The 20,529-nt window shown below is 41.9% G+C and overlaps 1 protein-coding gene across 1 annotated transcript in view; it reads right to left on the reverse strand.

The window, feature by feature from the left end:
* Nucleotides 1–319: 319 nt before the first annotated feature.
* Nucleotides 320–20,529, reverse strand: part of LOC129702253 (UAP56-interacting factor-like) — a 41,757-nt gene continuing 21,547 nt past the window's right edge. Inside the window, exons 6-9 of the mRNA XM_055643928.1 lie at nucleotides 17,199–17,248; nucleotides 9,990–10,064; nucleotides 6,198–6,315; nucleotides 320–3,677 (exon numbers count right to left, since the gene is read on the reverse strand). Of these exons, the coding sequence (XP_055499903.1) occupies nucleotides 3,582–3,677; nucleotides 6,198–6,315; nucleotides 9,990–10,064; nucleotides 17,199–17,248 (339 nt within the window). The 3' untranslated portion in view covers nucleotides 320–3,581. The remainder of the gene's footprint in view (nucleotides 3,678–6,197; nucleotides 6,316–9,989; nucleotides 10,065–17,198; nucleotides 17,249–20,529) is intronic.

Below are 20,529 nucleotides of genomic sequence, written 5' to 3' on the forward strand. Positions count from 1 at the left end.
AGGCGGCCTAACACAAGTCCTATAAAGCTGCAACATAATTTGATAAGAGTGGAAAGGAAGTGATGAGGTTTATTTTCTTTATTAGTCAAGGCATTAAGTATAAGAGTCAGGAAGTCGTGTTACAGTTTTATATAACTTTGGCCGTTTTAATCAGGTAGTATTTATAATTATCTCTCTATCTGATTTATTATTCTCTATCTCAATAAATAGCTGTAGCTCCAGCTGTTATATTGATAAAAAAAATAATGCAAATATTGTTGCCTAGAAATGTTTGCATAATCCTGAGTATAGTATATGGGCACAACAGTAAGATATCAACTGTTTTGGGTGCCACGGACAGGGCCTGTGCTGTGTCAAGGATGGGATGAATCAGAAGATGAGGATGGGGACTGGACATTGTGCCTTCCCCCACAGTGCTAACCATTGTGGGGGGGGGGAAGGATGATTTTTTGTGTGTAAATGATTATTTTAGTTTGTGTCCAAGATGGCTGTCGGAAGGGAGAGTGTACGCTGGCGCGGTTTAGCTGCCGCTGCTGTCTCTTCACATTGTCAAGAAGCATCTCTGGAGATCATGGAGTGATGTTTTGTGTTGGGACAGTATGAAGAGTCTATGGAAGTTATAGAACACTTAATTAAAACATTTATCATAGCCAGCAGATGTCAGCAATTTATGTAATCAGACATCAGTTTATTGTACTCAGACTCGTGTGATTATTAGCCATTTAGCAGCACTTAATTAAATCATTTATCTAGTAATCAAGGCACTAAACAAGTTACTTATTTTATTATTTTGTATTCTTAATAACTACATTTATATCCTTGTATTAAACATAAAATGGTGTGTGTAACCTTGGCTTTAGCTAAAAACATAGCTGGGAGATTAAAAGTAACAGTTTGGAATTTGAGGGCGGCCGAAAGAGGAAGAGATATGAGGGGAAATGTAAAGACTGAACCAAGGTCGGAAGTTAATGGTGGCGAGACAGAGAATACTAGAATCAAAGACAGATTGATGCAAGAGGAGTACAGCATGAAAGATAATGTAGCAGAGATTAGGGTTGAAAAACTGTGATAAAAAGCTGCTTGGTTCTGTGAATCGGAGAGCAATTGGAGAATGGACAGGTGGTGTTGTCTCTGAATGTTCCAGCTGAATATTTGCAAATAAAGGCTTTCGTCTTCTTGCAGAATTCTCCGTGTCTGTGTCATCTTATCCAACTTTGAGTCTTAAAACCACGACAGGTCTTGACCCGACCCGACATGTAACCTATTCACGTCCTACAGTGATGCTGATTATCCTGCTGATTTACTCCAGTAACATTGTGTTTTTTTCTGCTGGATATTCTGTGGTGTGTGACTCACCTCCTGATGCCCCAATGCCTTCCAACCACCTACAGTAGACAATTATGGGAGAAGTCCAATTGCATGATGAGGGCAGTTCCAACAACTCATAAAAGCTTATCCCTATCCAGAACATAACAGCCCACTGGATTAGCACCACATTCATTCTCTCCACCATTAGCACACAGTGGCTACAGTTTGTGGCCTGGAGGAGCACTATTTATTATAGGAAATAGTTTATTATCTGGTCACCGTGTTACTGCTGGGATGTGAAGGCATTTGAGGGTCTAGAAAATATTTGCAAAAGTTGTTGAAGGATTACATTTACAAGAATATATTTACAAGAATGGGGTTAGGGTTATGCAAGCCATATTATGAACCAGATGGTTGTAGCTGTTCCTGAACCTGGTGACGTGAGACTTCAAGCTTCTGTACTTCCTGCCTGACAGTAGCTGTGTTTCTTTTGGAGGTGATAATGAGTGGTCTGGACAGAGTGGATGGTGGCTTTCCCTTTGATGTAGATTCGAGGACATCACAGGTCTAAGATAAAGGGAACTAGTATCAATAGTGACAGGAGGAAAAAACTTCTTAAGCAATATGTAGTTGAAATTTTAAATGCAGGTATGATGGAAGCAGGCCTTCAAGAATTGGAGAAATATATGATGAGGAAAAAAAAAACAAGACTACAGAGAAGTGGCCAGGCAGAAACCAGGAGTCTAAATGAGTTTATTGCCACATGAATCAGTACGGTGATGTACAGGCACAATGAAAAGGTTTTTTTGCAGCAGCACCACAGCATGTGTACTCAGCCAACACACAGAACATAATTAGACACAAATTACACAAGGTAATGAAAAGAAAAAAAAACTGTGCAAACTCAAGGCATTTGTGCTAAAACACAATATAAACAAGTCCATGATAGTGGTTCAGTATAGGTATCTATTGCTGAGGTAGGGTTAGGATTGTGTATAACAGAGTAGGAATCTGATGGTTCTTTGTGTGTGGCTGTTCCTAAATCTGGTGGTGTGGGACTTCATGCTTCTGTACATCCTTCCAAATGGTAGCAGTACGAAGTGGGCATGGCCAGATGCTGGGGATCCTTGATGATAGATGCCGCTTTCATGAGGCCTCATATAAATGCCTTAGATGGTGGGGAGGCTGTGCCGATGATGGACTGGGCTCAGTCTATCACAGCATCCTCTTGCATGCCTGTCATTGGAATTGCAGTACCAGGCCATGATGCAACCAGTCAGAGTGCATCATAGAATAGCTTTGATGGTTTACTGGTACACACATGATCAACTTAATGGCCTGCTGTGTAGTAACAATTCTACAACTCTATTCAATGATCCTGCATCCTACTCTCGTCAGTGATAGCTTGATCACTAACATTTTGGTGTGCATCAGCTGTTTAAAATGGCTCCAAAAATCTCAATTTGTGCCAGATAATTTCTGAATGTATGCACTCTGAATCATTTGGATCTAAAATGATTGTGTAACTGAATGCTCACTTGCCATGAGCAAAAGACCTCACCCGCCCCAGTTCTATGGATCATTCTGACAGATACAAATGCAGAACCACACTCATTATCTTTAATTTCAATGTATAATTTATTCCTCTTAATTCAATTTAAATTAACTATTTATTTAAATTGCTTTAAAAAAAAAGGGTGTTATTTGATTAATTTAAATTGTTTTATCTTGCTTTAATGGATTGGTTCATTTGAGCAAATGGTAGTGTCACATTTCTCTTGGGGGGAAAATTACATTTTAATTAATGGGGATAGAATAGGTACTTGCATCATTTAATGAAAACATTTTGTGCTGAGAGCATGAGATTTCCAGTGTGTACTATATTAGATACACCATGTTTGCATTTTAAATAGATAATTTGAAAGCATTAACAATAGGTGTAGTTGGCCATTCGACCCTTCGAGCCAACACCGCCATTCACTGTGATCATGGCTGATCATCCACACTGAGTACCCCGTTCCTACCTTCTCCCCATATCCCCTGACTCCGCTATCTTTAAGAGCTCTATCCAACTCTCCCTTGAAAGCATACAGAAAAATGGCCTCCACTGCCTTCTGAGGCAGAGATAACCACAGATTCACAACCCTCTGTGTGAATTTTTTTTTCTCATCTCTGTTCTAAATGGCTTACCCCTTATTCTTCAACAATAATAAATAAAACCTATTCCTTATACTCTACTCTGAAAACTAAATATAAAGCAACAAGGGCAAATATCAGCCCATAGTAACAGTTCTGCCTCCTCTTCTTGGTGTTGCAGGATGGGGACGTATCTTTATAGAGGAAAATCGATCATTCAGGGTCACACATGTCTGCAAGAAAACACAATCCATTAGAGTTTAAGAAACTTTATTGTACAAATCATTAAAAGAGATTCAATGTGGATTGACCTTGAAAAACAAATCTAGGTTAAATTTTGAGGAAGTGTTTATGAATGTGGCGGCATGAAATATCAGTGGGCATTTGATAACATTTTTGCAAGAGACTGAAGGTGTGAAGCAAGACTTCTAGGGAAATATTTCTATCAATAGTTGTGACGTACTCTCTTATCAACCTCAGGTTTTCAAAGTGCAAGTGGACTCCACAATATGACAATGGGAAGATGAGGGAGTTCATGTTGCACATGCACCAAGGTGTGTAAGTTGGAAAATAAATGCTTGTGTATTTTTCCTGCAAAAAATTCATAAAAGCAGATTTTTATTCTGTACTCCAGATTTTTTTGGTGGTGATATGAGAATTCCTTTGGGAAGCATTTCCATTACCCAAATTGCTGTAACACAAGGACAGTTAGGAGATATACTAAAGGTGCCAGATGGCATTATTAGGAGGAATAGTAAGCTGTGTAAATGCAAACGTGAAATTACAAGGAAGGACAATGTGAATGAATGGACTAAAGCAGCAGATGGACTTCAGTGTGGCAGGTACTGAAGTCATCCATCAGAGAGACATAAAAGATAATTTCATTAAATGAAAACAAAGTAGGGACGTTGGTGTAGGTAAAGAATTTAGATGTTAATGCATTGTTTTAGGTGTTAACCAAAAGTGCTAAAGGAACTTTGGCCTTCCAAGGGATTTTTTAAAACTAAATGCGCTCCCCTTCTCTCTCCATCCCTCCCCCATATTCTTGATCTCACCGAGCTAACTGCTAACAATGGCTTGTTTTCTTTATCATCATTACTTTTTGCATATCTTTCATTTGTTCTATATCTCTCTACATCTCTCGTTTCCTTTTGTCCTGACTAGTCTGAAGAAGGGACTCGACCCGAAACATCACCAATTCCTTCTCTCCATAGATGCTGCCTGTCCCACTGAGTTACCCCAGCATTTTGTGTCTATCTATGTTCGGAGATGATGATCCAATAATGAAGAGCATTGTGCGTAACACATGTGAAATACATTGTTCCTTATTTTTATTTTATTTTCCCATTTCAATATTTGCTACTGAGGAGGAATATCTTGGTCTTGATCATTAGTCAGCCTTTAAAGAAATTAAGTATGAGAATTTAGTTTAGAGAAAGCGTGGCAACAGACCGACCGAGTCCGAGCCGACCAGCGATCCCCGCATACTATCGTTATCCTACTAGGGACAATTATACCAAAGCATTTAACCGACAAACTTGTACATATTTGGAGTGTGGGAGGAATCTGGAGATTCCAGAGAAAACCCACACAGGTCCCAGGGAGAACGTACAAATTCCGTAGTCAGGAACGAACCTGAGTCTGAGGCTAAGCAAGGCAGCAACTCTACCGCTGCGCCACTGTGCCATACCATACGGTTGAGTAAACCTAATTCATCTTATCATTACCTTAAAAAGTGAGGGTTATTCTATTCAACATTTTAAAATTCATAAAGGGGCTGAAGGGGATGTTCCTGTGTTGTAGTTGTGCTAGATAAATGCAACCCTAGTTTGAGTAACCTGTACTGTTCTGGTCACCATCTTACAGTAAAGATGTGATTACACTGCATAGTTGCACAGCACAGAAATGGGTCTTTTGGCCCAACTCATCCATGCCGACCATCTAGATTCATCCCATTTGGTTGTGTTGTAATCATATTGTTCTATGCCTTACCTATTTGAATGTCTGTCTAAATGCAACTTAAATGTAGCAATTTTATCCCATGCTATCACTTATCCTGGCAATGTATTCCAGATCATCCACACTTATCCCAAATTTATGCTTTCTTGCTTTTTGACAAATATTTTTTTTAAAGCAGAGAGTGGTGGAAATCTGGAACTCATTGCCTGGAAAAAATTAAAAAAAAATTAAAATATCTTAGGACATGCTCTTGCAGAGTCACAGTCCCAACTACTGGAAGATATGGTTAGACAGGATGACTGACCTTTCCATTTGGGATCAACACTGTACATCAAAATACCTTATTTTGAGGCATATCTCTAACACCACAGCATTGTCAAAGTAAATCAAATCACTGTGAACAGATGTGATTCCTTAACATAAAACAAAATATCAAGCCAATATCTTGCATTAAAAATGTAATGTTAATAAATATTGCCAATGCTCTTCCTTCATCTTTTTATGTGATAATTTTTATAATACATATTGGTAAAAATTGCTTAAAATATTTAATTTTCAAATTTATTAATCCAAGGAAATGATATTGTTTTTTTCATTCTTGAAGTTATCCTTTAAAAATTGTAAATGGTACCTCCTAAAGCCACTAAATATTTGCTGTCAACATAATTATAGATAATCTTGAGCATTGAAGATACCAGAAATAAAGATTTCCATTGACATCTATCATTGTCCTGTTGCAATTGATACATTTGATCTCTGAATCACTGTGCAAATCATCAAATATAATCTGCTACCTGATTGGCAATACTCTTCAAGTTGAATCCAAGGTAAACTCCTTTTGGCTGTTTTCTCACTACTTTTGTTCCCATTCGTTTTCTTCCAGCTGTAGACTGTTGAATTCTTGGTCTTTGACTGTTGATGCAGAATATATTAAAGTCAATTCCTTGTGTTTCAGTCCATTAAGTTAGTCTAGACTCCACGTTGTATTACATATCTTAAAAGCTAATAAAATTGAAATTTAAGGATTTGATTTAGAAAATTGGGTTTATTGGGAAAATTGGCATTAGCAAGGAACTGCAGATGTTGTTTTTCACAAAAGGACACAAAGTGTTGGAGGAACTCAGTGGGTCAGACAGCATCTCTGGAGAAAGGTGACATTTTGGCTTGGGACCCTACTTCAAACTCATTAGCATCCTGCTTTTCATCTATTCACATAAAGTAACCAAACACAATTTGCTCAAGGATCCACATAAGCAGTTATAAGCTAAATCAGATTGCTTGATGTTGGGATAACATTTGTGAATTGATTGAGAATTAGTTAATGGACATAAAATAGATGTTGCAGGTGTAAGTGGGTCATTTTTGAGTAATGAGCCTGTGGCCATTGCGATGATGCTAGAATTGTTGCCAGGATTCCAGCTTTTGTCAATCTATAATGGTGAAATGGATTCCAAGTAAAAAATCCAAGTTTGCTGTTGATATAAATTAACGATTGAACATGTACAGAAAACGTATGCATTAGATGCACAAAAAGGCCATTCAAGATAGCTTTGCTATTAATTGAGGTCATGGCTGATCTGGCTGTAATATCAGCTCCAGGTTCCTGGCAACCCCTGATAAGCTTTCATTACCTTGCACATCAAGAATATATATATATTCAACAATTCTTTCATTGTTCTTTAAGGAAGAAAGTTTCCAAGACTCACAACCCTCTGAAGAAAAAAATAAATAATCTCATCTTTATTTCTTACTTTACAGAGAGTCACAGTCACAGAGATATACAGTATGGAAATTGCTCTTTGGCCTACTGAGAAAGTGTTAACCATCAAACATGTATCTTTAATACATGGAATGTTAATGTATAGCTAAGTCATCTAGGATGGCACAGTGGCACAGTGGTAGAGTTACTGCCTTACAGCGCCAGAGTCTTGGACTTGATCCCGACTATGAATGCTTTCTGTACAGATATTGTATGTTCCCCCTGTGACCGCATGGGTTTTTTTCTGGGTTCTCCGGTTTCCTCCTATGCTCCAAAAACGTACAGGTCTGTATGTTCATTGGTTACTGGAAATTGTAAATGATCCCTAGTGTATAGGATAGTGCTAGTGTACAGGGTGATCAATCGTCGGTGTGGACTCGGTGGGCCGAAGGGCCTGTTTCTACGCTATATTCTGTCTAACTCAGACAAATATATTTAAATTATGTCACTGCAGCCCCCATTTAATGATCTCTGATGGTGATCAGTATCAAAAACTGCAATGTAATTACTGTGATAATCATATTATATTTGTATTATCGATCAAATCTTGGATGACATAGATGTTTTCTATTTCAAATGTTGAGGAGAGAGTGGGAGAGCAGCCTTTTTGAGAGAAATTAATTTTGTAAAACCGGCAGGAGAATAGAACAGGTTTTTGTTGAATAAGCAGGAGATTTAATGAAAAGGTATTTAATTGGTTGAGGAAGAGACCCAGCGGCCATTAAAAGGAAGGTAAAGTTTAGTAGGTTAGCCGTGGCTGTGTTGGAAGAGAGGTTGTGTTGAGGCCAAGTACAAAACAAAAGTTTTAGTTCAAGGGACTTTGGCGAGAAGGGAAAGGAATGCTGAGCTAGCAAGATAGTCTGTTTCAAACCCAGAAACAGAGCGGTAGCAGCGGGAAGTTTAGAAAGGAGTCATTGAGAATAAATAAACTAAAATAAGTTGTTGCGAATAAATAAGGCGGTGATGCAGGAAAATGTGATGCATGATGTGGGAGCTGGTGGACAACACTGTGGTTTCTGGTGACTACCCAAGTGTTGTTTGCCTGGGTTTGGGACAACTCAGCTGACCTGCAGAGGAATTTGGAATGGGAGGGGAAAGATCCAGTTATTGTTGTCCATGCGGGTACCAGCAACGTAGGTAGAACAAGGGAAGAGTTTGGCTGATGAAATTTAAGCAGCAAGGGAAACAAAAAAGGTACCAATCTCTGGATTGCTTTCTGATCCATGAGCAAATTGGCATGGGATTGATAAAGTTAGAGAGTTGAATGCGTGGCTCAAAGATTGGTGTGGGAGAAGTGGGTTTGAATTTGTGGGGCATTTGCATCAGTATTGGGGAAGTCAAGTCAAGTCAAGTTTATTCGTCACATACACATACGAGATGTGCAGTGAAATGAAAGTGGCAATGCTCGCGGACTTTCTGCAAAAAGACAAACAAACAAACAACCAAACAAACTATAAACACAAGAAATGACATAGGATCAGAAGATGTAGAACCCTTGAGTGTAGAGTTAAGAAATTGCAAGGGTGAAAAGATCTCGGTAGTTATATACAGGCCTCCGAATAGTCTGAAGAAGGGTCTTGACCCGAAACGTCACCCATTCCTCTCCAGAGATGCTGCCTGACCTGCTGAGTTACTCCAACAATTTGTGTCCACCTCCGTAAAGTAGCCAGGAAGTAGAGTACAAATTGCATCGGGAGATAAAATGGTATGAAAGAAAGGCAATGTTACAACAGCCAGGGGTTTTCATTATGCAGATAGACTGGAAACATCAGGTTGGTGCTGGATCCCAAGAGACTGCCTATGAGATGGCTTTTTGGTCAGCTTGTTGCTGCGCCCATAAAGATAAAGGCAATTCTAGATTTGGTGTGGTGTAATGAACCAGATTTGATTAGGGAGCTTAGGTGAAAGAATCCTTTGGAGGCAGTGATTATAATATGATAGAATTTAACCAGCAATTTTAGAAGAAGCTGAAATTGGATGTATCGTTATTGCTGTTTAAAGTCAACTACAGAGGCATGATGGAGGAGCTGGCTAAAGGTAAGACTGCTAAACAAGATAGGAGCCCATGGTATTAGAGGCAAGGTGCAAGCATGGATAGAAGATTGGCTGACTGGCAGAATGCAAAGAGTAGTTATAACGGGGCCTTTTCTTGAAGGCTATTGGTGACTGGGGTGTTCCGCAGGAGTCGGTATTGGGTCCACTACTTTTCACTTTATATGTTATATGTTAATGATCTGAATGATAGAATTGATGGCTTTGTGGCTACGTTTGTGGATAATATGGAGATAGGTGGAGGGGCAGGTAGTGTTGAGGAAGCAGGGGGTTTGCAGAGAGAATTGGACAGATTGGTACTGTGGGCAATGAAGTGGAAAATGGAATACAGCGTAGCAAAGTGTACAGTCATGCATTTTGGTAGAAGAAATAAAGGCCTTGACTATTTTCTATGGGACTGTCAGCGTTGCACTCACCCAGTTGATTCGTGAGTATTCCTTTTTCCTTCTAATCTTTGCCTTTGAGGGTGGGAAATCTTTGGAGGATTACTGCAGGATGCTGAGCCTCTTGCTCTAACGCAAAATAAGTAGCCAAATGTACAAAGATGAGAATGGCCGAGTTAAATATCAGGGAGTGGGATCTGGACTGATTCAGATTCCTGAATATTTCTTATTGCTTTTGGTGTTTCCATCGCCAGCCACAGGTGAATGTTATGTGTATGATGTAGTGGTGATAAAATCTGCTGATGTGGGTTTGCCGTGCATGAGGATTGCAGTACGTAATCATTTTAGAATTGAGATTTTATGACAAACAAGAATTCTTGTGGTTAACTTACACTGGTGGATGGTTGGCCAGTGGATTGGGTAGAGATATTGTTAAAATTGAGCTGGTAGTTGATCGTTGCTGCCACCTAGAAAATGAGATATGCAGAGTTCAGTCTAGAATTAGCATGGTGTAAAGTATATTTGAACAAATAACCATTTGGTAACAAAAGGATTGTCTTCTAGTTATACAGAGATATAGCACGGAAACGGGCCTTCGGCTCAATGTGTGTATGCTGATTGTTAACCAGTCATCATATCTATTATTGTGGGTGTGTGGGCGTGTGGGTGTGTCTGCCAGCCCTTAATTCGTTGCTAGGTCAACACCAGACGCAGAATCGCCGAGAATTTTTCCATTTCGGTAGAGATTTCACTTTTCATTCCAAGTATCCACTCCCGATTACATTTTGTCATGTTTATGTACACATTTTTAATAGTATCCTTCCCCCCCCCCCCCCCCCCCCCCCCCCATTCAAAATTTAAAAAAAAAACGGCTTCTCACCCATAACATGTTGGTGAACGTTCCATCGATGTCACAATGCCCAATGTTCACGGATGTCAAATCGGAATGGATCCATTTACATATGCCTTTGCAGCAGCCCCCAGCCCCCCCCCCCCCCCCCCCCCCCCCCCCGCAGCCTGTGTCAAAGCACGTCATCATGTGTGTGGAATACAGAAAGAGGATTGGGGGTGGTGGGGAATGGGGAACAGATGGACTGTCCCTACCCCTCCCCCTTCCCACTATTTCCCCTCTCTCTCCCACCCCCCTCCCCCTCCCTCCCCTGCCCCATCTCCCTCTCCCCATCTCCCTCCTCCCCCATCCCTCCCTCCCTCTCCCCATCCCCCTCCTCCCCATCTCTCCTCTCCTCACCCCTCTCCCTCTCCTCCCCTTCTCCTCTCACCCCCATCCCTCTCACCCCCCCCCCTCCTCTCTCCCCTCTCCCCCCCCCCCCCCCCACCCCCTCCATCTCTTCCTCTGCCCCTACCCCTGTCCCTCTTCCACCACCCCCCCCCCCCATCCCCCTCTCGCCACCTGTGTGTTTGGGGGTGGTTAGTGTGAGTGTGATGCCGCAGGGCCCCCCCCCCCCGCAAACGCGCGTTGGGGAAAAAGACCTAACGGGTCTGCACTTGGTCTCGTACTTATTAAAACTCTGTGTGTGTGTGTGTGTTCGCTTTTGATTCACATCTCCTCGAAAACCCAACGCAGAAACAGTGAAATTTCTACATATTCCAGTAGAGATTTACCTCATGATTCAAAAATGAACTCATCTATAAATTTGGTTAATTATTTCCCGAGTTTTTCACAAATCTGATTTTTTTTTTCAAATCTAACCGCTGGCCAGCTGATGACGTCACAAAGCCTTTGCTCGTGGCCCACCCAGCTCGTGGCCCAGTCCCCACCCCGGCTCTGGATTAAAGCAGCTGCTGGCCAGCCCCCCCCCCTCCCCTCCCTCAACCAGGCGTTGAGGAGACAGACCCAACTGGTCCCACTTGGTCTTGTTTACAATATTTTTACATTAATCCAATGTTTTATTCATCCCACATTCTTTTCAACTTCCCCTAAATTCTGCAGAGAGGTGGATTGGCAAAATCATCTAGCTTGCAAGAGCCAAAATAATCAAAGGGAAATTTATAGGCTTTCAAGAGAGAATTTGCTACATGGATATGGGGCAAGAGAAGGGGGAAATTATTAATGAGATTGTTCTGGACCTAAAATCCAATTAATTTATAGATCCAATAAGTAAATTAGTCACAACACCCCATAACTGGCTTATGATTCACTTCAGGCATCAGTTGATATCTTACATGAAGCACTGTTTACTATCCATGCTGGCAATCATAAAATTGCAAAGACTTTACTCAAGGAAGATAATTGGAGAAATTGCTAAAAGAACTCAGTAGGCCAGGCAGAATCTGTGTAGGCAAAAGGGATGTATCTTCCCATTTTCCATTTTCACACTGCCCTGTCTGGCCTCAGCTTTCTCTACTGCCATGGTGAGGCAAACACAAAGTCAAAGAACAGCAGCTTGTATTCCCCTTGGGTAGCCAATGGCTCATTGGTATGAGTGTTAAAATCCCCAATTTCAAATAACCCACACCTCTATTCCTTTCTCACTGATGACAGTCCACTCAAGTTGGCTCTCCCTTTGTTCACTTTCTTTTTCCTTCATCTCTTCCACTTGGGTTCCATCTGCCCATCATTCAACCCCGACCATCATCCCCCTTATAGGGGTTCCACCTATCAGTATCCCACCTCTCCCCTGGATGGCTATATGCTGGCAATCTTTCCTTTTCCTGCCCCCTTACCCTCTTCCCCACTTCTGATACAGGGACTCTCACAAGAGGTAAAAACATCCCTTTTGCCGGACCCGCTGAGTTCTTCCAAGATTTTACAATCGATTACCTCCTGCTTAAGTGAAAAACAATTGGCAGTGGCAGCATGTACACTTGCCCAGAAAGCATGTTTTGTAAAGATTCAGGAAATGATAAATTACACACATGGTGTGATTTGTTTCGCATGTAAATCATGACTTATTTATTCATTGAATAATTTAATTGAATAATAGGGCTAATATTCTTTAAATCTATCACCACCATCAGGTAATCTTGGTCAATGCTATATATATGTGGGCGTTCATTCCATTTTTTCTTCTGAGACAGTCTACTTTGCCTGCTTCTAAACATCCTTTACTATATACAGAGTACCAGTTTCTAAACAATAGCTAAGAGTATCAAATGGAATAATCTAGTGCTTCCTTCTTCACTTTCTTGTCAGTCACAGATTAGGCCCTGTGCAGATGGAAAGTCATGATTGAGGGAGAGGGCGAGGGTATGGTTAAATTAGATGCATCTTGAAACTGGAAGAGATTGTGGGCTGAGGAGGATTGCTTTTAAGTTAATGATAATGTGTAGCAATGCTTGAAAGTTGTAATGTATTTTTTGCTAGATAGGATTTGCTAGTGAATGCCACTGACCTCGGCCTTTACATTTTTTCCAGAAGACTTTTAATTTAAATCTTTTTATTTGAATTTTGAATTGAACAGCAATTTGCATACAGCAATGATAACAGACAGTGATAGTCAGGACATAATTGTACAACAGTATGTAAACGACCCTCAAAACCCTTACCCTTACCCACCCTCGCCACCCGGGGACAAACAACACTCACATACGTACACATCCACACAAATACGATAAGATAAACAAAATGGGGGGAAAAAAAAAAGAAAAGTGTGGTGGGGGGGGGGGGGGGGGGGGTTGAGGGGATAGCAGCTGCAATAAGACAGAGCAGTGATAGAGGGCACTCAGTCCTCTTCCGAGTCCGGAAACAAGTTAAGAGAGTTAACAAGTTCCAGGAAAGGGTTCCATGTATCTAGGAATGTCTTGGTAGAGCCTTTGAAAGAGAACCTAAGTTTTTCAAGCTTTAAGTTGTAGAGCACCTCCTTGATCCAGCGGGCGTGTGTCGGGGGACAGGTAAGCCTCCAGTTAAGCAAAATCAGTCTCCGGGCTAACAAGGTTGTAAAAGCCAGGACCCGCTTCAACGCAACAGAGAGGTTGGTGTTGGGAGGAATACCAAAAATAGCTGACAGTGGGTTTGGAGGAATAGTCTGGCCATAGGCTCTGCTTAGCACGTCGAAAGCACTCCTCCAAAAGGTTGCTAGCGTAGGGCAAGACCAAAACATATGACTATGGTTGGCAGGGGATTGATTGCATCTGTTGCAGGTGTCTTTAACAGCGGGGAATATTCTAGATAATCTTGTGTTTGTGTAGTGGACTTTGTGAAGGACTTTGCATTGGATTAGGCCATGACGGGCACATATGGAGGAAGAATGGATCAAATCCAAGGCAGAGTCCCATTGCTGGTCTGTTAGTTTCGTATTCAGCTCGCCCTCCCATAGGATGGAATCGGTCAGGGTTTCAGGGGGACGATTTGGGAAATGGGGGAATATCTTCTTCACAAAATCCCTAATCTGGAAAAAACAAAAAAGGTGGGAGTTTGGGAGGCTATAGTTGGACGAAAGCTCCGCAAAAGACGAAAAAATGCCATCCTTGTATAGGTTTTTGATACTACTGATGCCATTACTATGCCAGGTTTTGAATGCGGAGTCTGTACTTGAAGGTTTAAAGATGTGATTTTTAAGCAGTGGGGTCAAGATGGAAGGGCCTTGTAAACCGAAGATTTTCCTAAGTTGACTCCATATCTTGAGCGAGAGGGACGCAATTGGGCCTGCACCCGCAGATGTTATAGAAAGGGGGAGTTGAGAGCATAGGACAGACCGCAATGGGAGATGTGAGCTCGCCTTTTCCATGTGTACCCAGGTCGGTAGGTGGTCGCAATCATCATTCATCCAGTACAGGATTTTTTGCAAGTTAGCAGCCCAGCAGTATCGCCTAAAGTCAGGAAGTGCCAAACCGCCATCACTCTTAGGAGACTGTAGTACCGTCTTTCAAATTCTGGCCGGTTTGCTACCCCATAAAAATTTAGATATTCTCCTTTCTAATTTATAAAAAAAAGATTTAGTGATAAATATAGGAACGTGCTGGAAAAGATACAGGAATTTGGGTAGGACGACCATCTTGACCAGATTTATCCGGGCTGCGAGGGATAACGGTAAAACTGACCAGCGGTCAAAGTCTCTTTCAGCTTTCACAACCAGAGGCAGGAAGTTTGTGCGGAACATATCAGATATAGGTATTGTGATAAAAACGCCGAGGTAGCGAAATCCGTCCTCCGCCCATTTAAATGAGGTTAAAGAGTGAGGGAGCTGCTGAGCCGATGAGTTAATCGGTAATAGTTCACTTTTTTGGTAGTTAAGTTTATAACCGGTGTACGCACCAAACCGTTCTAAAATATTCGTAATCACAGGGAGAGAGCTGACTGGATTCGAGATGTACAGGAGCAGGTCATCCGCATACAATGAGACTTTATGAATTGTGTCAAACCGTGTGATACCTTTAAAGCCCTTCTCTGAGCGTAACCAGACCGCCAAGGGTTCTATCGCGACAGCAAACAGAAGTGGTGATAACGGGCAACCCTGCCTGGTACCTCTCCGAAGGGGGAAGTGGGGCGACAGTGTGTCGTTTGTTTGTACTGAGGCCACTGGGGACGAGTATAATAGACTGACCCAATGAATGAAACTATTGCCGAGGCCAAACCTGTCCATCGCCTCGTATAGGTACTTCCACTCGACCCTGTTGAAAACTTTTTCGGCGTCGAGGGAGACCACTATCTCCGGGGTCTCACTGCTTGGTGAATGAATGATGTTAAGGAGACGCCTAGTATTGTGGGAGGACTGTCGGCCTGGCATAAACCCTGTTTGATCTAACGAGATAATAAAGGGCATCACTTGTTGAAGACGGAGCGCAAGAACTTTAGAGAGGATTTTGAGGTCCACATTCAAGAGTGAAATTGGTCTATAGCTACTACAAAGCAGGGGATCTTTCTCCTTTTTAAGAATTAGGGAGATAGTAGCCCACGACAAGGTGGGCAGTAGGCGACGATGTAAAAACGCCTCATTGTACATATCTCTCAGGGCTGGTGTGAGGAGAGCAGAGAAAGCTTTGTAATATTCTACAGTGAAGCCGTCGGGGCCGGGCGACTTTCCGCTTTGCAGCGATGTGATGGCTGCTTGGACCTCAGTGACAGTTATGGGACCACCCAAGACTCTCGTGGCTTCATCGTCAATTTGGGAAAACGTAATTTCCAGAAGACTTTTAACATTTGGTTGGAGCAATTTTATTTTCCTCTCCTCTCCTACAATTAGGGTATCACATTGAGCCTGAGAAATGGAGTGGTCAGTTCGGTGTGGCTTTATTAAAATTTCAATCAGGCATAACTTTAATCTATGTCAGTCAGTTAGACTTGGCAAGTGCGAATAAGTAGTAAAATTACTCTCCATGGATGTGCAGTGATGCACAAAGCATCAAAACTGCCATGGTCTGAAGGTTACAATCAATGCATGAAGGTGCAGTCACTCATGTATGGTGTATATCTAGTGTATTAGATTAGATCAATTGGGCGCTTCAGTTCAGATTCAGATTCAGATTCAGATTCAGATTCAATTCCAGTTCTGGAGATGGACAGAGAATTAAGAGGTCAGTGATAGGTGGCTGTATGTAGTTTTGCTTATATATTTAATAGAGATGTTAGGAAAATTGGAGTAGTTGGAGGAGAGTACCTTGATTATACATCGTGTCTTGATTGTACATTGTTGACGTCACTGTGCCTCTGTAAATCTGGTATTTCAGTCCAACTATTGTGACCCATAATATCAAGGAGGTTTTATCATCAAGCTCCGAATTCCTCCTTTCAAAGGAGTGGTGAATCTCTGGAATTCTCTGCCTCAGATTGTAGTTGAGGCCAGTTCATTGGCTATATTTGAGAGGGAGTTAGATGTGACCCTTGTGGCTAAAGGGATCAGGGGGTATGGAGAGAAGGCAGGTACAGGATACTGAGTTGGATGATCAGCCATGATCATTTTGAATGACGGTGCAGGCTCGAAGGGCCGAATGGCCTACTCCTGCACCTATTTTCTATGTTTCTATGTTGTAGATTATTGACATGGGCCATTACAAGCTGTATTTAACAATTAGCAAATTTACAATTTTTGCACCAAAACTAAACCAAAAAACTGTACACAGTTGTTCCTTTGCAACTATATTTGACAAATCTATCCGTTGATACATTAAAAATATCTTATCCTTTGGTACTAAACTGTCACAAGTACAGAGTTTGAATAGGATGGCATGGTGGTGCCATCCTATTCAAACTGTTCCCCTTGACAGTGTGGGATTTCCTTGGGTGCTCTGGTTTCTACCCACAATCCAAAGATGTACAGGTTTGTAAGCTAATTGGCTTCAGTAAAGATTGTAAATTGTCCCAAGTGCGTAGGATAGTGTTAGTGTACAGGAATCACTGGTTGGCATGGAATCAGTGGGCCAAAATGCCTGTTTCAGCACTGTATCTCTAAACTAAACTAAAATAAATTAATTTATAGACTATATTAATTAGTTCATGTGATGCCTCATAAATGTAGACGTAGAAAGCGTTAGAAGTTTCCAGTTGCTAACTGAACTATTAATTTAAATTGTAGCATGATCAAATGCCATCTAAAAGTAATTATGAAATACGTGATTAAGAAATACGTGGCAGTAGCAGAAGTGCATGCATGGAGTAACTTGCACTTTATCGGTAAAGTGTTTTTTAGCAGGCAATTACTTACACTTGAGTCCATTGTTTCTTCTGTGCAGCTTCCAAACCCATTTGCAGAAACTTAAAAATTACAGACAAAAGCAAATTAATGAAAATTCTCGAATAGGTGACAGACTCCAATAATATCTTGTTAAAAATCAGTTATGTACAAAGGTCTGCACTAAATATATTTGTGAAAATATTAATCCCTTTTTCTCAAGGCATACTGTGCTAAATTATAGGGCACGAGGGAGGAGGTATAGTGACAGGTGTTACACCTCCTGCAGGGGAAAGTACCTGGAGAGAGAGTGGTTTGGATGGGAAGGTTTGAGTTAACCGAGGAGTTGTGGAGCAAGTGGTCCCTATAAAGGCAGAAATGGGTGTGGATTGTAAGATGTGACTGCTGGTTCACGTTGAAGGTGGGGAAAATGTCGGATATTATGTATTAGATGTGGAGGCTGGTAGGATGAAAGGCAATGACAAGAGAAACTATGCCCCTGTTCTGTTTGCAAAGAGGGGCAGCAAGAACTACAGCGAATATGTGTGTGAGGGATCCATCTGTGACAGCAATGGGGGGGGGGGGGGGGGAGGGGGATTGAGAGGAGGGGGTTGCATCTTTGCAAGAAGCAGGCATTGTCCAGATAACTGTGGGAGTCAGTGTATTTGTAGTAGATGTCAATCGACAGTTTGTCTCCTGTGTTGGAGACAGAAATATCAAGAAAGGGGAGAGAATGTTAGAGATAGTCTGTGAATTTGAGGTCAGGGTGGAAAGTGAAATCAACGATAACTACATGTGTGCAGGAGGTAGCCCTGATGCAGATGTCAATGTAGAGCCATACAGAATGGAAACAGGCCCTTCGGCCCAACTTGCCCACACCGGCCAACAATGTCCCAGCTACAGTAGTCCCACCTGCCTGCATTTGGCCCATATCCCTTCAAACCTGTCCGATCCATGTACCTGTTTAACTGTTTCATAAACGCTGCGATAATCCCTGCCTCAACTGCCTTCTCTGGCAACTTGTTCCATACACCCACCACCCTTTGAATCTTCATATTCCTATTAACTCTTTTCCCCTTCACCTTAAACCTATGTCAATAGACAATTGACAATAGGTGCTGGAGTAGGCCATTTGATCATTCAATGTGATCATGGCTGATCATCCCCAATCAGTACCCCATCCCTGCCTTCTCCCCATATCCCCTGACTCTGCTATTTTTAAGAGCCCTCTCTAGCTCTCTCTTGAAAGCATCCAGAGAACCTGCCTCCACCGCCCTCTGAGGCAGAGAATTCCACAGACGCACCACTCTCTGTGAGGAAAAAGTGTTTCCTCGTCTCCGTTCTAAATGGCTTACTCCTTATTCTTAAACTGGTTTTGGACTCCCCCAACATCGGGAACATGTTTCCTGCCTCTAGCGTGTCCAAGCCCTTAACAATCTTGTATGTTTCATTGCGATATCCTCTCATCCTTCTGAACTCCAGAGTGTACAAGCCCAGCTGCTCCATTCTCTCAGCATATGTCAGTTCCGCCATCCCTGCAATTAACCTGTTGAACCTATGCTGCACTCCCTCAATAGCAAGAATGTCCTTCCTCAAATTAGGGGACCAAAACTGCACACAATACTCCAGGTGTGGTCTCACTAGGGCTCTAAACAACTGCAAATCTCTTTGCTCCTATATTCGATTCCTCTTGTTATAAAGGCCAACATGCCATTCGCTTTCTTCACTGCCTGCTGTACCTGCATGCTTACTTTCATAGACTGATGTACCATGACCCCCAGATCCCATTGTACTTCCCCTTTTCCCGACTTGTCACCATTTAGATAGTAATCTGCCTTCCTGTTTTTGCTACCAAAGTGGATAACCTCACATTTAACCGCATTAAACTTCATCTGCCATGCATCTGCACACTCCCCCAATCTGTCCAAGTTACCCTGCATTCTCATTGCATCCTCCTCACAGTTCACACTGCCACCCAGCTTTGAGTCATCTGCAAATTTGTTACGTTGTTACTTTGAATCCCTTCATCCAAATCATTGATGTAGATTGTAAATAGCTGCGGTCCCAGCACTGAGCCTTGCGGTACACCACTAGTCACTGTCTGCCATTCTGAAAGGGACCCGTTAATTCCTACTCTTTGTTTCCTGTCTGCCAACCACTTCTCTATCCATGTCAGCACTCTACCTCCAATACCATGTGCCCTAATTTTGCATACTAATCTCCTATGTGGGATCTTATCAAATGCTTTCTGAAAGTCAAGGTACACTGCATCCACTGGCTCTACCTTGTCCATTTTCAATGTAAGGCTTACTGGTCTATAATTCTGTTTTCTCTCTCCCGCTTTTCTTAAAAAGTGGGATAACATTAGCTACCCTCCAATCCACAGGAACTGATCCTGAGTCTATAGAACATTGGAAAATTATCACCAATGCATCCATGATTTCCATAGCCACTTCCTTAAGTACCCTGGGATGCAGACCATCAGGCCCTGGGGATTTATCAGCCTTCAGTCCCATCAGTCTATCCAACACCATTTCCTGCCTAATGTGAATTTCCTTCAGTTCCTCTGTCACCCCAGATCCTCTGGCCACTACTATATCAGGAAGATTGTTTGTGTCCTCCTTAGTGAAGACAGATCCAAAGTACCTGTTCAACTCATCTGCCATTTCCTTGTTCCCCAAAATAAATTCACCTTTTTCAGTCTTCAAGGGTCCAACTTTGGTCTTAACTAATTTTTTCCTCTTCCCATACCTAAAGAAGCTTTTACTATCCTGCTTTATATTCTTGGCTAGCTTACCTTCGTACCTCATCTTTTCTTCCCGTATTGTCTTTTTGGTTATCTTCTGTTGTTCTTTAAACATTATCCAATCCGCTTGCTTCCCGCTCATCTTTGCTACGTTGTACTTCTTCGCTTTAATTTTTATATTGTCCCTGACGTCCCTTGTCAGCCATGGTCGTCCCTTTCTCCTCCTTGGAATCTTTCTTCCTCCTAGGAATGAACTGATCCTGCACCTTCTGTATTATTCCTAGAAACACCTGCCATTTTTGCTCCACTGTCATCCCTGCTAGTGTATCTATCCAGTCAACTTTGACCAGCTCCTCCCTCATGGCCGTACAGTCCCCTTTATTCAACTGCAACACTGACACCTCCGATCCACTCTTCTCCCTCTCCAATTGTAGATTAAACCTGACCATGTTATGGTCACTGCCTCCTAATGGCTCATTAACCTCGAGGTTTATAAAATCCGGTTCATTACATAACACTAAATCCAGAATTGCCTTCTCCCTGGTAGGCTCCAATACAAGCTGTTCAAAGAATCCGTCACAAAGGCACTCTACAAAGTCCTTTTCTTGGAGTCCAGTA

The sequence above is a fragment of the Leucoraja erinacea genome, chromosome 12 (genome assembly GCF_028641065.1).
Source record: "Leucoraja erinacea ecotype New England chromosome 12, Leri_hhj_1, whole genome shotgun sequence".
In the NCBI taxonomy this organism is placed as follows: domain Eukaryota; kingdom Metazoa; phylum Chordata; class Chondrichthyes; order Rajiformes; family Rajidae; genus Leucoraja; species Leucoraja erinaceus.